At 44.4% G+C, this 14,354-nt stretch overlaps 1 protein-coding gene across 1 annotated transcript; it reads left to right on the top strand.

Annotated features, from left to right (window-relative positions):
* Positions 1–133: 133 nt before the first annotated feature.
* On the top strand, positions 134–13,934 carry wdr3 (WD repeat domain 3). The gene is made up of 27 exons (XM_079733697.1): positions 134–189; positions 740–942; positions 1,407–1,616; positions 1,969–2,087; positions 4,102–4,180; positions 4,357–4,452; positions 4,880–4,978; positions 5,344–5,445; positions 5,576–5,676; positions 5,886–5,990; positions 6,306–6,560; positions 6,972–7,065; positions 7,471–7,572; positions 7,891–7,973; positions 8,281–8,419; positions 8,994–9,050; positions 9,198–9,298; positions 9,515–9,626; positions 9,830–9,964; positions 10,335–10,385; positions 10,543–10,608; positions 10,763–10,855; positions 11,271–11,321; positions 11,525–11,568; positions 12,401–12,529; positions 13,142–13,235; positions 13,665–13,934. The coding sequence occupies exons 2-27, from the start codon at positions 769–771 to the stop codon at positions 13,818–13,820; spliced, it is 2,847 nt and encodes a 948-aa protein (XP_079589823.1). The 5' UTR covers positions 134–189; positions 740–768; the 3' UTR covers positions 13,821–13,934.
* The last annotated feature ends 420 nt before the right edge of the window (positions 13,935–14,354 follow it).

Genomic DNA, 14,354 nt, shown 5'->3' with positions numbered 1-14,354 from the left:
CTTTTGTGCAACAAAAATTGAATGTCTTGAAATAATTACCGGCGGATATATGTAGAGTTTTTACTGAGGAAACATATCATTTATTGAGCATTAAAATAATATCTTCATTCGATTCGTACAGTCTGGCAAGGCATTCACACACGCCGGATGCGCCGTACAAGCAGAGCGAGCTACACAACGCATTTACAGGTAGGAAAGGAAAACAAATTCAGGCATTTACACTTCTCACGACTATAAATCAGGTGTATGAAATTACTTTAACTTGAATAGATTTGTGTATACGCCGTACGAGAATGAACAGACCCGTTAAACGTCGGAACTTTCCCACGTGGGTTCGTTAGTATCCAACGCGAGGGTGTCGTTGCGCTCGATTTGCTGTCCGGCTGCAGTACACACGGAGTTAGGGGCCGCTTAAACGCGTTTTGCAGTTTAAAGGGGTTATCCCCGATCGCCCTAAACTACACAATGGTAAAACCAAGCACACTGATACAATCTGCAAGGCCACTGTCAATACTACAGCGTGCAGCATTGCTTATATCTTGTTAACTTACTAACACAATAAATGCACCGTTTTGTTGTATATGTCACCGTTTGGTACGAATAAAGTGATACATTGGTCAGAGGTATATGAATATATATCTGGTTGTCTCATTGTCGTTCGGTAATGACTACTGCTGTAAACAGGAATTTCCGTCCCATGATTAATAGTGTCTTATGATGTGTTTTTGCTTTAACCCAGACTAAGTGATCGTCAAGGCTTGCTGGGTCATGGGGTTGACCAAGCAGTACCTGCGCTATGTGTCCAGCGCTGTCTTCGGAGTCATCGGCAGCCAGAAAGCCAACATCGCCTATGTGACGATGCGCGGGGGGGAGAAGGCACGGCACGTCGCCGTGGCCGCCTGCGAGCACGTATTCATATGGGACGTCCGAAAAGGAGAAAAGGTAAAATGATGGTCTATGTTTGGCGTGCGTTGGATGTGATACATTGCTCCCTGGTAATGGTTCCTAACTTACTGCCTTCACTACTGTCAACGTAATTAACGAAAGACTTGATGGATGTATGATTTAATGAATGGATTTTTGTGGAGTTTATGAAATTGTTGTATTCCTTTAGGGTTTATTAATTGTAAATTAGGATGGTTACTGTGTGAATGGTTTCTGCCCCAAATACTTCTGTAAAGACTGAAACAATTGAGTAAAGTTATGAAACTGATGTTTGCAGCGGTCTTCTTTCTTCCCTTACATAGTAAGAATAACCTCAATGTATAATTTCCATTGAACCAAGTAGCCGAAATAATCCAAAATTCCTCTCTCTCAATTAAATGTTGCTTTAAATAGATAAAAAAGTTGGCGTAGTTACATAGTTCTCTCATCTTTCTCTCTGTATATCGCTCTCCCCCGACCAGGTGCTGATCCTGAAGGGTATCAAACACGAGGTGACCTACCTGTGCCCTGCCCCCGACGGCAACCACATCGCCGTGGGCTACGAGGATGGAGCCGTGCGCATCTTTAACCTGCTCAGTGGAGAGAGCAACGTATCGTTCAACGGACACAAGACCGCCGTCACCGCAATGGGCTATGACGCTCTGGGGGCGCGGCTCGTCACAGGTTCCAGGGTACGATCTCACCCCCCATTGGCTTATCCTATTGGACCCAACCAAAGTGTTGGGGGTGGAGGATTTAACCTTCCATCTGGGGAAACACCAAATCAGTGAGAGTGTGTTTGGATAAAACCTTCAACTAAATGTAAATGGAATTGCTTCTGTATGGTCACATTAAATGTAAAATTGTGTGTTATCTGCTTCTTAACAATTCGTCTTATCCCGATCAACATCTGCTCGTAATGACAATGTCCCAGTGAACATAAGTGCATACATCTTCCATGTCCTGTTGTGTGTTTGAGTTTACCAGAGTCTGTGGCTCACTCTCTCTGTCCCTGTCTTTCTATGTCTCTCTCTTTCTCTCCAGGACACAGATGTCATCGTGTGGGATGTGATCAACGAGTGTGGTCTGTTCAGGCTGAAGGGCCACAAGGACTCCATCACCCAGGCTCTCTTCCTGGAGAACCACAACCTACTGGTGACCAGGTAACTGCCTCCTTTGCTACCCCTCTTAGCCCTCATCAGTGACCTAAGCCCTGTCCCAATACCCCCTACCCTCCCACACTACTCTACCCACTACACAATGTTCAAGCCTCTGCATTGGACAATATTTTTGACCCTCCAGATGATGACCACTCAAGACATAAAGAAACGTTAAATGGCTTAAATCAAGTGAAGGGATTTGAACAAATGTTCAAAAGTGTAAATGGAGTTAACAATGTAAACATGCACACCATTTAAGAAAATGTAAATGGTTGGTAACAAATAAAGTGACAGCTGAATGAAAAACGCAAAGCATTGCTAAAAATGCAGAAATGTAAAATGAATTGAACTGAAGAATCTGAAAGGTCAAACGTTTTGCGCTGCTGCTGGTGTGTGTGTGTGTGTGTGTGTGTGTGTGTGTGTGTCTGTGTGTGTGTTTAAGAGAATAGCGAGCCGGTGCGTGATTAAAAGTAGCCCAATAGAGCGGGAAAAACAGCCCAATCTGGCAACACTGCCTGAACGTCCTCCAAAAGTAGCCCAATTTGGTGGGAAAAACTTCTCAATCTGGCAACACTGCTGAACGTCCTCACGATCCAGTGTCAACTTTAATCAATGAGCCCAACTGAAAACGAAGCCGGTATGAAACTAAAACTGTGATTCTAAATAAAGTTTAAATGAAATCGAAATTCCGTTTGGATATTATTGAAGATAGACGTGTGTAGATTTGTTAAATGGTTTGAACGAAGGTAAACGGTTGGAAAATTATTGATTTACGATGTCTTAAGAAGTAGGAGTGTCAGAATGGGCAGACGTCTTCAATGAAAACAGCTGAAAACGAAGCCGGTATGAAACTAAAACTGTGATTCTGAAGAAAGTTTAAATGATTACTGTTCCGTGTGTAGATTTGTAAAATGGTTTGAACAAGGATAAATGGTTGAAAATTGATTTAGTTAGGTCTTAAACAGTTGAAGTACTAGAGGACGGCTCTGCCGTCCTCCCATTGACTCCCATGTTAAAAAAAGATTGTATTTTAAAAGTAGAATATCTTAAAAACTATAGAATATTTAAAAAATCTGAAAAGGAGCGCACGATTCCAAGCTATTAGGTCCCAAAAGGTATGTCCCAAAGTTTGTAGAGGAAAGAAAGAAGAAAACTTATGAAGAACAATAGTTGAGCGCTGCATGCAGCACTCACCTAATGATATAATTGTGTATTTACAATGTCTTTAAAATACCTTTTATGAGTGTAAATCATTCAGATTTCGTACGGTAACTTACCCCTCTGGCTCCGAAGTGAGCTGCTCCAAAAAGAGTGGTTAACCCTCCGCTATCACTTTTTAAGCCTCTTCCACAAATAGTTCTCGGTAAATAAAGTAAAATATACCTATCAGGCACATCGTGCACCCTTTCAAACAAGGCTTAAAAATGTGGGAATAGATGTGGCAACACTTATGGATGCCAGTTGCAATAAAGCGGACTGAGAAGTCAGTCCGCTTATTTTGGAATTTCTCCCAAACCATTATTTTAAGAAGGAGCTTGTTTGCAAACAAAATAAAAGATATTGTGAACGCATCACCAGAAAAGCATTTGCCCATTAGGTTAAAAGTCATGAATTCAAATGCATCCTCAAGAGTAGATATTGTGAACGCATCACCAGAAAAGCATTTGCCCATTAGGTTAAAAGTCATGAATTCAAAAGCATCCTCAGAGTAGTCGTTTGATTGGTTTGCTCAATCAACATGAAAGAACCTAACATCAGACTGACGTAACCCAGTACGTGTCTCACCTGGTAATGTTACTGCTTTCATGAACAACATGAGCGTACCAGCAGTGATTCATAAATCAAATCATTCGGTTGTTTCCAAACCGATGGGTTGTCGCCTGATATGTATAGTGCATATTGTGTTTTGGATATATGCACGGCCTATTGGATGTATGCACATCGATAAATTATAGATATTTGATGATACAATCGTATGTCTGTGTCTGTGTGTGTGTGTGTGTGTGTGTGTGTTTAGCTCCAAGGACAGCTTTGTGAAGTGGTGGGATCTGGACACGCAGCACTGCTTCAAGACCCTGGTCGGCCACCGCAGTGAGGTCAGTACAGAAAGGACCTGCTCCGGCTCTCTGTGCATGATGGCCTCCTGTCAGCCAGGCACAAGCTAAAGCGGACCTTGTAGAGAGATTGCACAGAGTCATTGTTGTGAATTCTTGGTTGAATTTACTGTGTTTATGTGTGTGCGTGTGTGCCTGTGTGTATGCTTGTGTCCCAGGTATGGGGCATGGTTCTGCTGGACCAGGAGTCCCGTCTGCTGACGGGGTCGGCGGACAGCGAGCTCAGAGCCTGGGACATCAACTACTTGTCGCAGGTAGACCTCAACGCATCACTATAGAAGCAACACACCATGTACACCTCATGGCCATGTGCAGTATTCTACGGACATGAGTCCTGTTGGAACGCTGGGGTCTACTGGAGAAGCTTCACTAGATGAGCTTATTGGCTGAACAGGCCTGTGTGGGAATATCAACACACAGATCCTGGCTGTGTGTTGGCATCATATAGATGTTACTTGTGTAGAGCCTGGAAGATCTATGTAAAGGGGGGATATACATTCACATGCCTTTAAAGGGGAGTTAAGTATTACTGTTCAGGTGAACACTCTCTCATTAAGACATGGCTAGCACACATTGCCGATAACTTCAATTCAACATTCACAATGTCTGTATCTGTCTGTCTCTCTGTCCATCTATCTGTTTTCCTGACCGTCCGTCTTTCGCCATGTCTCTGTGTGTCAGGAGAAAGATGAGGGGGAACCAAAAGAGAAGAAGGTTAAATCTCTGCTGGATGATGATGATGAAGCCGAGGATGAAGCTATGGACGAGAGCCCTGAAGATGTGAGCTTTAGTTAATATTGACCCCCAAGCACTGACAAGTTAACAACCCTTGATGGAAATGATCCCAATACAAACCTCATTCCTCCATTAAACATATTCTTCTCTACCTCCCTCTCCCCTCCTTTTTTTTTCTCTCAACCTCACTCTATATCTCCTGCTCCCTCCCGGTCACTCCTTTGCCTCATTCCACCTCTCTTTCTCTATCTCCTGTCATCCTCTCTCACTTGCTCCTTTGCCCCCTATCTCTCCCTTTACGTATTTGTCTCCCTTTCTGTCTCCTCTCATTCTTCTCACTCCCTTGCTACTTCCTTTCTCTCTCTCTCTCTCTCTCTCTCTCTCCATCTCGGCCTCTTTCTCTCCATCAGAGGATACTGAGCTGTAAGAGTGCTGGTTCCATCCTCAGGGAGGCCAGAGACAGGGTTGTCTCAATGACAATGGACAGCAAAGCTCGCATCCTCGCCTGCCATGTGAGTAACCCTATCGTTATCATACAAACCCTGAGCATGATAACATATCATCAGCCCTTCTGCTATCTTCTAACCCAGATGTAAATGGGTTGCTAGTGCTAAATCCCAAGTGTATGTGTTGTGTCGCCAGGGTAATGAGGCAGTCCTGGAGCTCTTCACGGTTCTGTCAGCGCAGGACGTGGAAAAAGCCATGGGCAGGAAGCAGAAGAAAGCCACGAAGAAGGCCGCAAAGTATGCACCGTCTTTTATATGTACTAGTACTACTACCACCTCTTCAATTGAAGTGTTTTTTTTATTGCATGTTTTATTTTTGAGAGTCAGGTAAACAAGCTAGGGGCTATTGGCTCTAGCATACCTACCCTTGTAGCTGGGGAGTCGTACCCCCTAACCTCTAGACCCCCCTGCCCCCTTCTGCCTGTTGGGACGTCCCCCTGCTGTAGGCTTAGGGAGGACACAGACCAGGAGGTTCCGGAGCCGGTGGTGCAGAAGACTCTGGGAGACGAGATAACAAGACTGACCAAAATCAGGGCTTCTTCCAAAATCAGGTGAGCTTCAAACCAGGCCCACCGCACCATGAAAGAAACCAGAAGCACCATGAACCAAACTAAACCAAACCCTGCCCAAACTAAATGCACCGTCAACAAAACACACCCTAAACCAACTACACCACAACCCAACACGCCATAAACCAAATACACCACAAACCAAATGCACCCTAAACCAAACGCGCAGATGTTTTTCTTCTTTTGATTACTGCGGTTGTAATATGTAAAATGTAATAAATTGTTTATTAATATTGTAGATGGGTGGACTGTCTGTTTTGTTTGTATATGTATAATAGATGTTGTTATTAATTTTAGATGGGTTGACTCTCTGTGGTGTACTGGTGGAGAGCTGAAGGTGGCGCTGTTGCTCCAGAACAACACGGTGGAAACCTACAGCCTGAAGCTCTCAGACCACAAAGCCACGCCCAGGGCCCCGCCCACGCCCGCGGCGAATAAGACGTCTCGGCTGACCCTGGCGGGTCATCGCACAGACGCTCGCACGCTGGCGTTCAGCTCCGACAACATGGCCGTCCTGTCAGCCTCGGGCGACACGGTCAAGGTCTGGAACAGGTGAGGACTAAAGTTTAAACCTCCATCTTAATCATGACGCATTTAACCTCCAACTTAACCATGAAACATTTAATCTCCATCTTAACCATGAAACATTTGAACCATGAAACCTAGCTTTATCTTAGCCATAAAATATTTAATTTAGTCTCACTGTGTTGCTTTTCGGCTGGCACCTAAAGCATACGGTACTGTGTGGTTTGCATGCTGCCTGTAGCTATCGCAACCTGTTTATAACTTGAGACTAAATGTACATTAATTTCAATCTTGACCATGAATCATATAAATAATCGTAGCTGGGATATTTCTGTTACGGCTGTTTCACGGCATTTGATTGGTCGCTTTTGGTTTCTGTGATTGAGATGTGATGTGAGTTGATTGGATTGCTAACAGGAAGTCCCTCCTCTTTGTCAGGTCTACTCTGCAGGTGGTGCGAACCATGGAGTGTGACTACGCCCTCTGCTCCCTGTTTGTACCTGGAGACAGACAGATCATACTGGGAACCAAGGTACGCACGCATGGGTGTACACACGCTGCACTTTCCTCTGAGGGACTGAAGCTTGCAGTATAACAGAATAGAGCCAAACAGGTGCCGGTGGTACGCTGGGTCTTGTTGGTTCCATGCGGCTTGCTTTTATGTTTTTACGTTGTTGACTGCGTAGTCTGCCCAACCTGGACAACACTCACAGTGACATCTGGTGTTCTTTAACCACGTGAAGATGACTTGTCTTACCAATGTGAATAATGTGTCGAACGTCAGCTCTTCTAGTCTATCATAAATTAACCAACGTAACAGGATGGACAAGGTGTGGGCCCCTGACGTAGATTGTGCACCCAAATATAAATTGGACTTAAAACTCAAGTCTGTGTGTATGTGTGTGTGCGTGTGTGTCTCTCTCACTCTTTCTCTTAGAGTGGGAAGCTCCAGCTCTTTGATCTGGCCTCAGGAGGACTAATGGAGAACGTCGCAGCCCACGAGGGAGCTCTGTGGTCCCTTGCTCTGTCCCCAGACCAGGTACACCTCTCTGCCTCTACGACTACCCATCTGTTTGTCTCTCTACCTACGTGTCAATCTGTCTGTCTCTCTACCTACCTGGAAATCTGTTTGTCCCCAGGCCAGGTTCACCTGTCTCCTTGTTTCTCTTTCTCTCTCTTGCTCTCTGTCTCTCTTTCTCTGTATGTCTGTCTGTCGGTCTACATCTCTCTGTGTATAATTGCATGTATATTTGGTTATAAAAGTTGTTAACAGATGTGTATATATAAAGATACACATGTCTATGTTTTTATAAAATGTACATACTGTTTATGCTAACAAGTGTGTGTTTGTGTGTAGAGGGGTATTGTTACAGGCGGTGCAGACAAGACGGTCAGGTTCTGGGACTTTGAGCTGGTCAAGGGAGAGGAGAGTGAACAGAAGTAGGTCATCGCTTTGAGCTTATCAGAAACCAATAGTCCTTCACTGTATTGTAATGATGCTCGTAACTCCATCATAGGCCTTGTGAGAGCTCCTTTCAGGGCATTGAAGTCATATGGTAGCTGTTGTAGGAGTTCTTACTTAACTGTAGTCGTAATAGTATGTTGTTTATGTATTTGTAATTGCACTGATATTTGCAATATGTCATTTGTATGTTTGTAGTGTACTTGTTAAACATTAAAAGTGTTAAGCTCTAAAATATTTGATGTTTCCTAACCCAAACTAAATGTGTGTGTGTGTGTGTTTTAGGAGGCTAACGGTGAAACATACACGCACCCTGCAGCTAGGAGAAGACGTGTTGTGTGTGAAGATCTCCCCCAACCAGAGGCTGCTGGCGGTCGCTCTGCTGGACTCTACAGTCAAGGTCTTCTACATGGACACGCTCAAGGTATGTAGTCCTGACTCTTTCCTGACACACACACACAAGGTGGAACAATCCCACTGATGGTACTGATTCATACACGTGATGTGAAAAAATCCCAGAGTGCAGCATCAACTGTGATCCGGTACAGCCCAACCGATATAACGATAGGCCGATTTTTCGGCTTATCACAGATATATCTTATCGACTTATATGTTTGCCAATTTGAGCTAATTTGAAAACTTTTACCGAGCACATCAACGTCAACATTAACAGTTTTACATCCTGTTCTGTGTGAAGGTGCGTAGCTCCTCCCCATACAGTTGGTCCCCATTATTTTATCCAATAATGCTGTGGCCCAAAGCATTACTGGAGGGTGAGCAGCAAATCCCAAGGAGCTGCTCCAACCCCAGGATACCACTAAATAGATAAATCAATACATCTTGAATAACGGCCGATATATCTATATTTTGAATATCGAGGGCCTTCTCTTCAGTCAGATTCAATATGTAGATTAATATGGGTCCTGTGGTCTGTTTGAGTAAGCAGTGCTGAGGTTTTATCAAAGTAGACTTAAATCTTGTTTTTGTGTTGTCTCTAGTTCTTCCTGTCGCTGTACGGACACAAGCTTCCCGTTCTCTGTCTGGACATATCCCATGTAAGTATGCCAGAAAAAAACAAATGATTCAACAAACAACAAATATTCTACTATCCCTCACTCAACGAAACAAGGAAGTCATGCAAAAGTTATCCTTAAAAAACAGTAGATTCATATTTCTTCTTCTTGTGGTCCCCTGACCTTCAGGACAGCACACTGATCATCACAGGCTCGGCCGACCGAAATGTCAAGATCTGGGGGCTGGACTTTGGAGACTGTCATCGCTCTCTGTTTGCCCACGACGACAGGTAGGGTCCCAGAATAAACCAGGACACATTGAGGCACATTATAACGATGTCACGTTTCCACACCTTGGGTCCCGATTGTGAAGACAAACTACAACTTTTTGGGTCATGGTGTCTTGTATTGCCATGAACATTTTGGCCAAAAACTGCAAAAGCACTAATAAAAGCAAAGAAAACTATGATTAAATGAATCAGATGAACATTTCTCTCCGTTTCCAGTGTCATGTTCCTGCAGTTTGTTCCCAAGACTCACCTGTTCTTCACGGCGGGAAAGGACAAGAAGATCAAACAGTGGGACGCAGACAAGTTTGTGCTCATCCAGACGCTAGAGGTGTGTTTCTGTCCCTCTCTCATCAGCCCTCTATCGCTTCAGCCCGCTCTCTTGGTCTCACAAACACTGCTCTTTTTACATTTCTAGAACATTACGTTTTTTGAACCTACCAATCAGCAGAAAACACGGTGTGTAGTAGTTAATGAGTGAACGCTTTCTGTCACCCTGACAGACAATAATGAGCCCTGAATGTGTCCCCTCAGGGCCATCATCGGGAGGTCTGGACCCTGGCTGTGAGTCCTAGTGGAGACTACCTGGTTTCCTCCTCCCATGACAAGTCCCTCCGGCTCTGGGATCGAACCCGCGAGCCCATCATTCTGGACGAGGAGCGCGAGATTGTGAGTGGGCTAGCCTTTAGCAGTTTAGTACAGTTTGAATGGTTGTGAAATACACAACCATGAATAATTATTTTGTAACGTTCAGTTCCGTAGTTCATTTCTACCACATATTGTTTATTTTGTCATATTTCATGTAATTTTTAAAATAGTAACTTTAATTATAGAACTTAATAGCCTTAATTATAATGATAAATATTTTATATAATATTATATGCATATATATATTATATATGTATCTGACTACTAGGTACGACTTGGTATTTTTAATCTCAATTGTGTGTAGACCTTTTTGTTTCACTCCTATTTCATCTGTACAACATCAAACAATGTAATAAGTAGATGCCTTTTGTTCCCGGCCTTTGTTTCCTAGGAGCGTGAAGCAGAGTTTGAAGAGAGCATTGCCAAAGAAGGAGAACCTGTGGTGGGTGCACATGAATAAATAAATCTAAAAATGAAAAAATTGAGACAGAATTGTTGAATAACTTTATAATGCAATCTCAACACATGTATTGTGAAAGTGTTTTGGCGTTTGTTTGTGTGTAGTTGTCACTGAGTGGTTGTGCCCGGTTTGACCTCAGGTTCCCGGGGAGACGGAAGGGGAAGTGGCTCCGGCCGCCAAGAAGACAGTGGAGACGGTGAAAGCTGTGAGTTGGTTTGTTTAAACATCCAAAGGCTCTGGCTGATTGGGGCCAGCCAGAGGACCAGGTCATAACAGAAAACCCCTCCCTGGCGTGTGTGTGGTGTGGTGTGTTGTGTTGTGCATGTGATGACCTTCCTGTGTGTTGTGTGTGTGTGCAGGCTGAGCGGATCATGGAGGCTCTGGAGCTGTACAGGTCGGAGAGCCGCAAGTTGGAGGAGCACAAATACGCCTGTGAGAACGCTGGCAAACAGGTACATCACTCACTCACTCACTCATTAGCCTTGCAGGGTTAGCTATAGCATGCAAGCACTTTAGCTTGGATTCATCAAGAAAAATAAGAGCGACTTGCCACCCCCTGTTAATGCATGAATATCAAGTCTAATCAATATTATTTTAGACATGGAATTGAACCCTGACTAGTTTAGTAATGTGACATAACTGGTAGTTAGGCATATTCAAGAGCTACAGCAGAGAATCACAATGTCGAGCATGCGTGTTGCATTATTAAACAGTAACGATTACATTTTTTTCTCCATACATTTACTGAGGGTGCCCCCCCTGCAAGTTGATGTGTAACCAGTGACTTGTTTTCCTAGTTTTGTCTCCATCTAGTGGCACTGTCTACAGAAATCCTTAAATAATCTAATACCACATTGTATTTTGCAGTTGCCTCCGCCCAATCCTAACCCCATCCTTGTGGCCTTTGGGAATGTCTCGGTAAGTCACAACTGGATCTGTCGTTTGTTTTGTTGTACTAGACTTCAAACGGCACCAACTTAGCTCGTGAACCTCTAAACAGATGACAACAGAAATCAGTCTGCATTGCTCTGATGAAACTCAACTAAAATCTGATGACATTACAAGGTAGTGAGATCTTGTTGATCTCCATGGTAACCCAGTCTGTCCTCTCGTCCTGTTAGCCTTCCCGCTACGTGTTGGACGTCATCAAGAAGGTCCGATCCAGGTGAGAACTCCTGTCCACAATGTAACCTAATGAGCACGCCTGCTGTTTTACCCACAGCCAGTAGCTCTCCAGCTACAGGTCAATTGGCTGCTAAGCCAATAGTTTAGCAATACTAGAAGCTTTACACCTAGGCATGCTAACATGGGGGCAAAACCCCCAATAATGTAACCTAGCCAACATAGGTGCTAATCTTATAGGATTGTAAGAGAAGGTCAGGTTGGGGATCTTGTCTTGATCATAAAATAGTTTACCGCCATTTGGGTTTGAATTAAAGGTGACATACCATACCACCAGTTGTGAGTGTGATTAGCCGTTAGAAGCCGTTTTGAAAATCGGCCTCTTCTGACATCACAAGTGGGCGTGTCCACCTAGATGTATGAAGGATAGATGAGAAACGTTTGCTACAGTCCACTTGGTAGGCTGGTAGACTGATCTATCCAGCACACATAAATGTGAACTCGCCCAGTTGTGATGTCAGAAGAGGCTGATTTTTAAAAAGGCAACAAGCCGTTTTGGAAATCTGCCCCTTATGACATCACAGGTGGGCGTGTCCACCTAGATGTGATGAGCAAGTTTGCTAGTCCACTGGGTAGGCTGGTAGACTGATCTATCCGTCACACATCTAGGTGGACACGCCCACCTGTGATGTCATAAGGGGCCGATTTCCAAAACGGCTTGTAACGGCTAATCACACCACACCTGGTGGCATGCCATGGGAGCTTTGAGAATTTTTAGATGTACAAGTCCTAAGTAAAGCTATCAAGTTAGTTCTGATTGAATATTAAAACGAGGAGCTCTTGTATAGTATAACTGTGTGTCTTATCTGTAACAGTGAGCTGGAGGTGTCTCTGCTGGTGCTGCCCTTCCCCTACGTCCCAGAGCTGCTGACCCTCTTCAACAGCTACCTCCAGGGGAATCTGGAGGTGGAGCTGGTCTGCCGCTGCCTCTTCTTCCTGCTCAGGTACATAGCACGCCTGGACAGACAAGGTTTTTCCTGCTCAGGTATATAGCAGGCTGGATAGATGGGTCATTATACAAGGTTCTTCCTGCTCAGGTATATAGCAGGCTGGACAGATGGGTCATTATGCAAGGTTCTTCCTGCTCAGGTATATAGCAGGCTGGGCAGATGGGTCATTATACAAGGTTCTTCCTGCTCAGGTATGTAGCAGGCTGGGCAGATGGGTCATTAAACAAGGTTCTTCCTGCTCAGGTATATAGCAGGCTGGACAGATGGGTCATTATACAAGGTTCTTCCTGCTCAGGTATATAGCAGGCTGGACAGATGGGTCATTATACAAGGTTCTTCCTGCTCGGGTATATAGCAGGCTGGACAGATGGGTCATTATACAAGGTTCTTCCTGCTCGGGGATATAGCAGGCTGGATAGATGGGTCATTATACAAGGTTCTTCCTGCTCAGGTATATAGCAGGCTGGATAGATGGGTTATTATACAACCCATCATAACGTGTAGACAGATCATGATATACTGGTACATCAAAAAGGGCTGTGTAGAATGAATCCCTCGTTCATTATGTGTCTCCATAGTGTTTTATTATTTGCTGTGTGTTTGCAGGATCCACTTTGGCCAGATCACCAGTAACCAGATGATGCTGTCAGTCATTGACCAGCTGAAGGACAACACCATCTCCAAAGTTCGGGAGATCCGAGTAAGTAACCATGCAGACACACCCTATTATGGGATATATATTATTTTATGGCTCAACAATTGACACATAATAATAATCATTACCGACTAAACTTGATCCAGTTAATATTGAGAACATTATTTACTATTTAATCATTAAAATAATTCAGATGTGAAAATTACGAGAGGGCTTCTACATAATGGCGCACATTGCACGTACCTCCATTTCGGAGGTATAGGGCTTGTACATCAGAATGCATCATGGGATTATTTTGAATTGGCTGTGACATCACCATGACCACTGTATTTGAGTTGTATCCAAAAGGTTGTAATGGCTTGGGAAATGTACATTTACATTACCTCAGCGCGAACAAGATATATTACAGACCGAAAGATACAATAGAAGAGTGTATTACGCGTGTCTAAAAGGTGTTTTTCCCCCGCCCTGCAGGACGTGCTGGGCTTCAACAGCGCCGCGCTGCAGTTCCTCCAGAGAGAGCTGGAGAGCAAGGAGGAGGTGATGTTCTTTGCCGACGCCACCGGGCGTCTGGACGAGAAGAGGAAGAAGAGGAGGCGGAGGGAGAGAGTCATCCTCACCATTGTCTAGACCACCAGGAGGATTTATACCGTTTAGTTTTCTATGTAAGCGTTGATGATGAGAGTCGTTAGAAAGGATGTAACTTACCCATGACGTTTTTCACCCCGCAAATAAACTGTCTAAAACCCGATGTCTCTTGATGGCTTTCAACACGAATAAAAGCGAGCACACCAACGAGCGAGCTGCTGTAAAACACCACAAGCAGGGGCTCCATATAAAATACAATGTGTGGAAGAGATTGGAGAGAAATGGCTCTATTCACACATACACACACGCACACACGTGACGGAGGTGGGGGGCGCAGGGTCGAGACCCTCTGAGTACCAGACCACCAAGTCTCCCCCACTTGCTCCCTCTCTGGCAGGAACCCCTAGACCCTGGGTTCCCACACACCCCCTCAGTCAACCGCCAACCCGGCGCTTAAATCACCCAGATGTATCGGGACTTTACGGCGTGTAAATGTACGGTAGAGTGGATTTACCGTCGCGAGGCACTGGACCCGCGGAGTAAATCTAGCGGTGTCAGAGAACAGCTGGACAGAGT

The sequence above is a fragment of the Pollachius pollachius genome (assembly GCF_949987615.1).
Source record: "Pollachius pollachius genome assembly, chromosome: 3".
Taxonomy (NCBI): Eukaryota; Metazoa; Chordata; class Actinopteri; order Gadiformes; family Gadidae; genus Pollachius; species Pollachius pollachius.
This window is presented reverse-complemented; position numbering and strand designations above follow the sequence as displayed.

Coding starts and splice junctions, on each gene's coding strand:
- wdr3 (XM_079733697.1), top strand. CDS start 769: ATGGGGTTGACCAAGCAGTACCTGCGCTATGTGTCCAGCGCTGTCTTC. Junction 2,088..4,101: donor CACAACCTACTGGTGACCAG/GTAACTGCCTCC, acceptor GTGTGTGTTTAG/CTCCAAGGACAGCTTTGTGA. Junction 7,974..8,280: donor GGAGAGGAGAGTGAACAGAA/GTAGGTCATCGC, acceptor TGTGTGTTTTAG/GAGGCTAACGGTGAAACATA.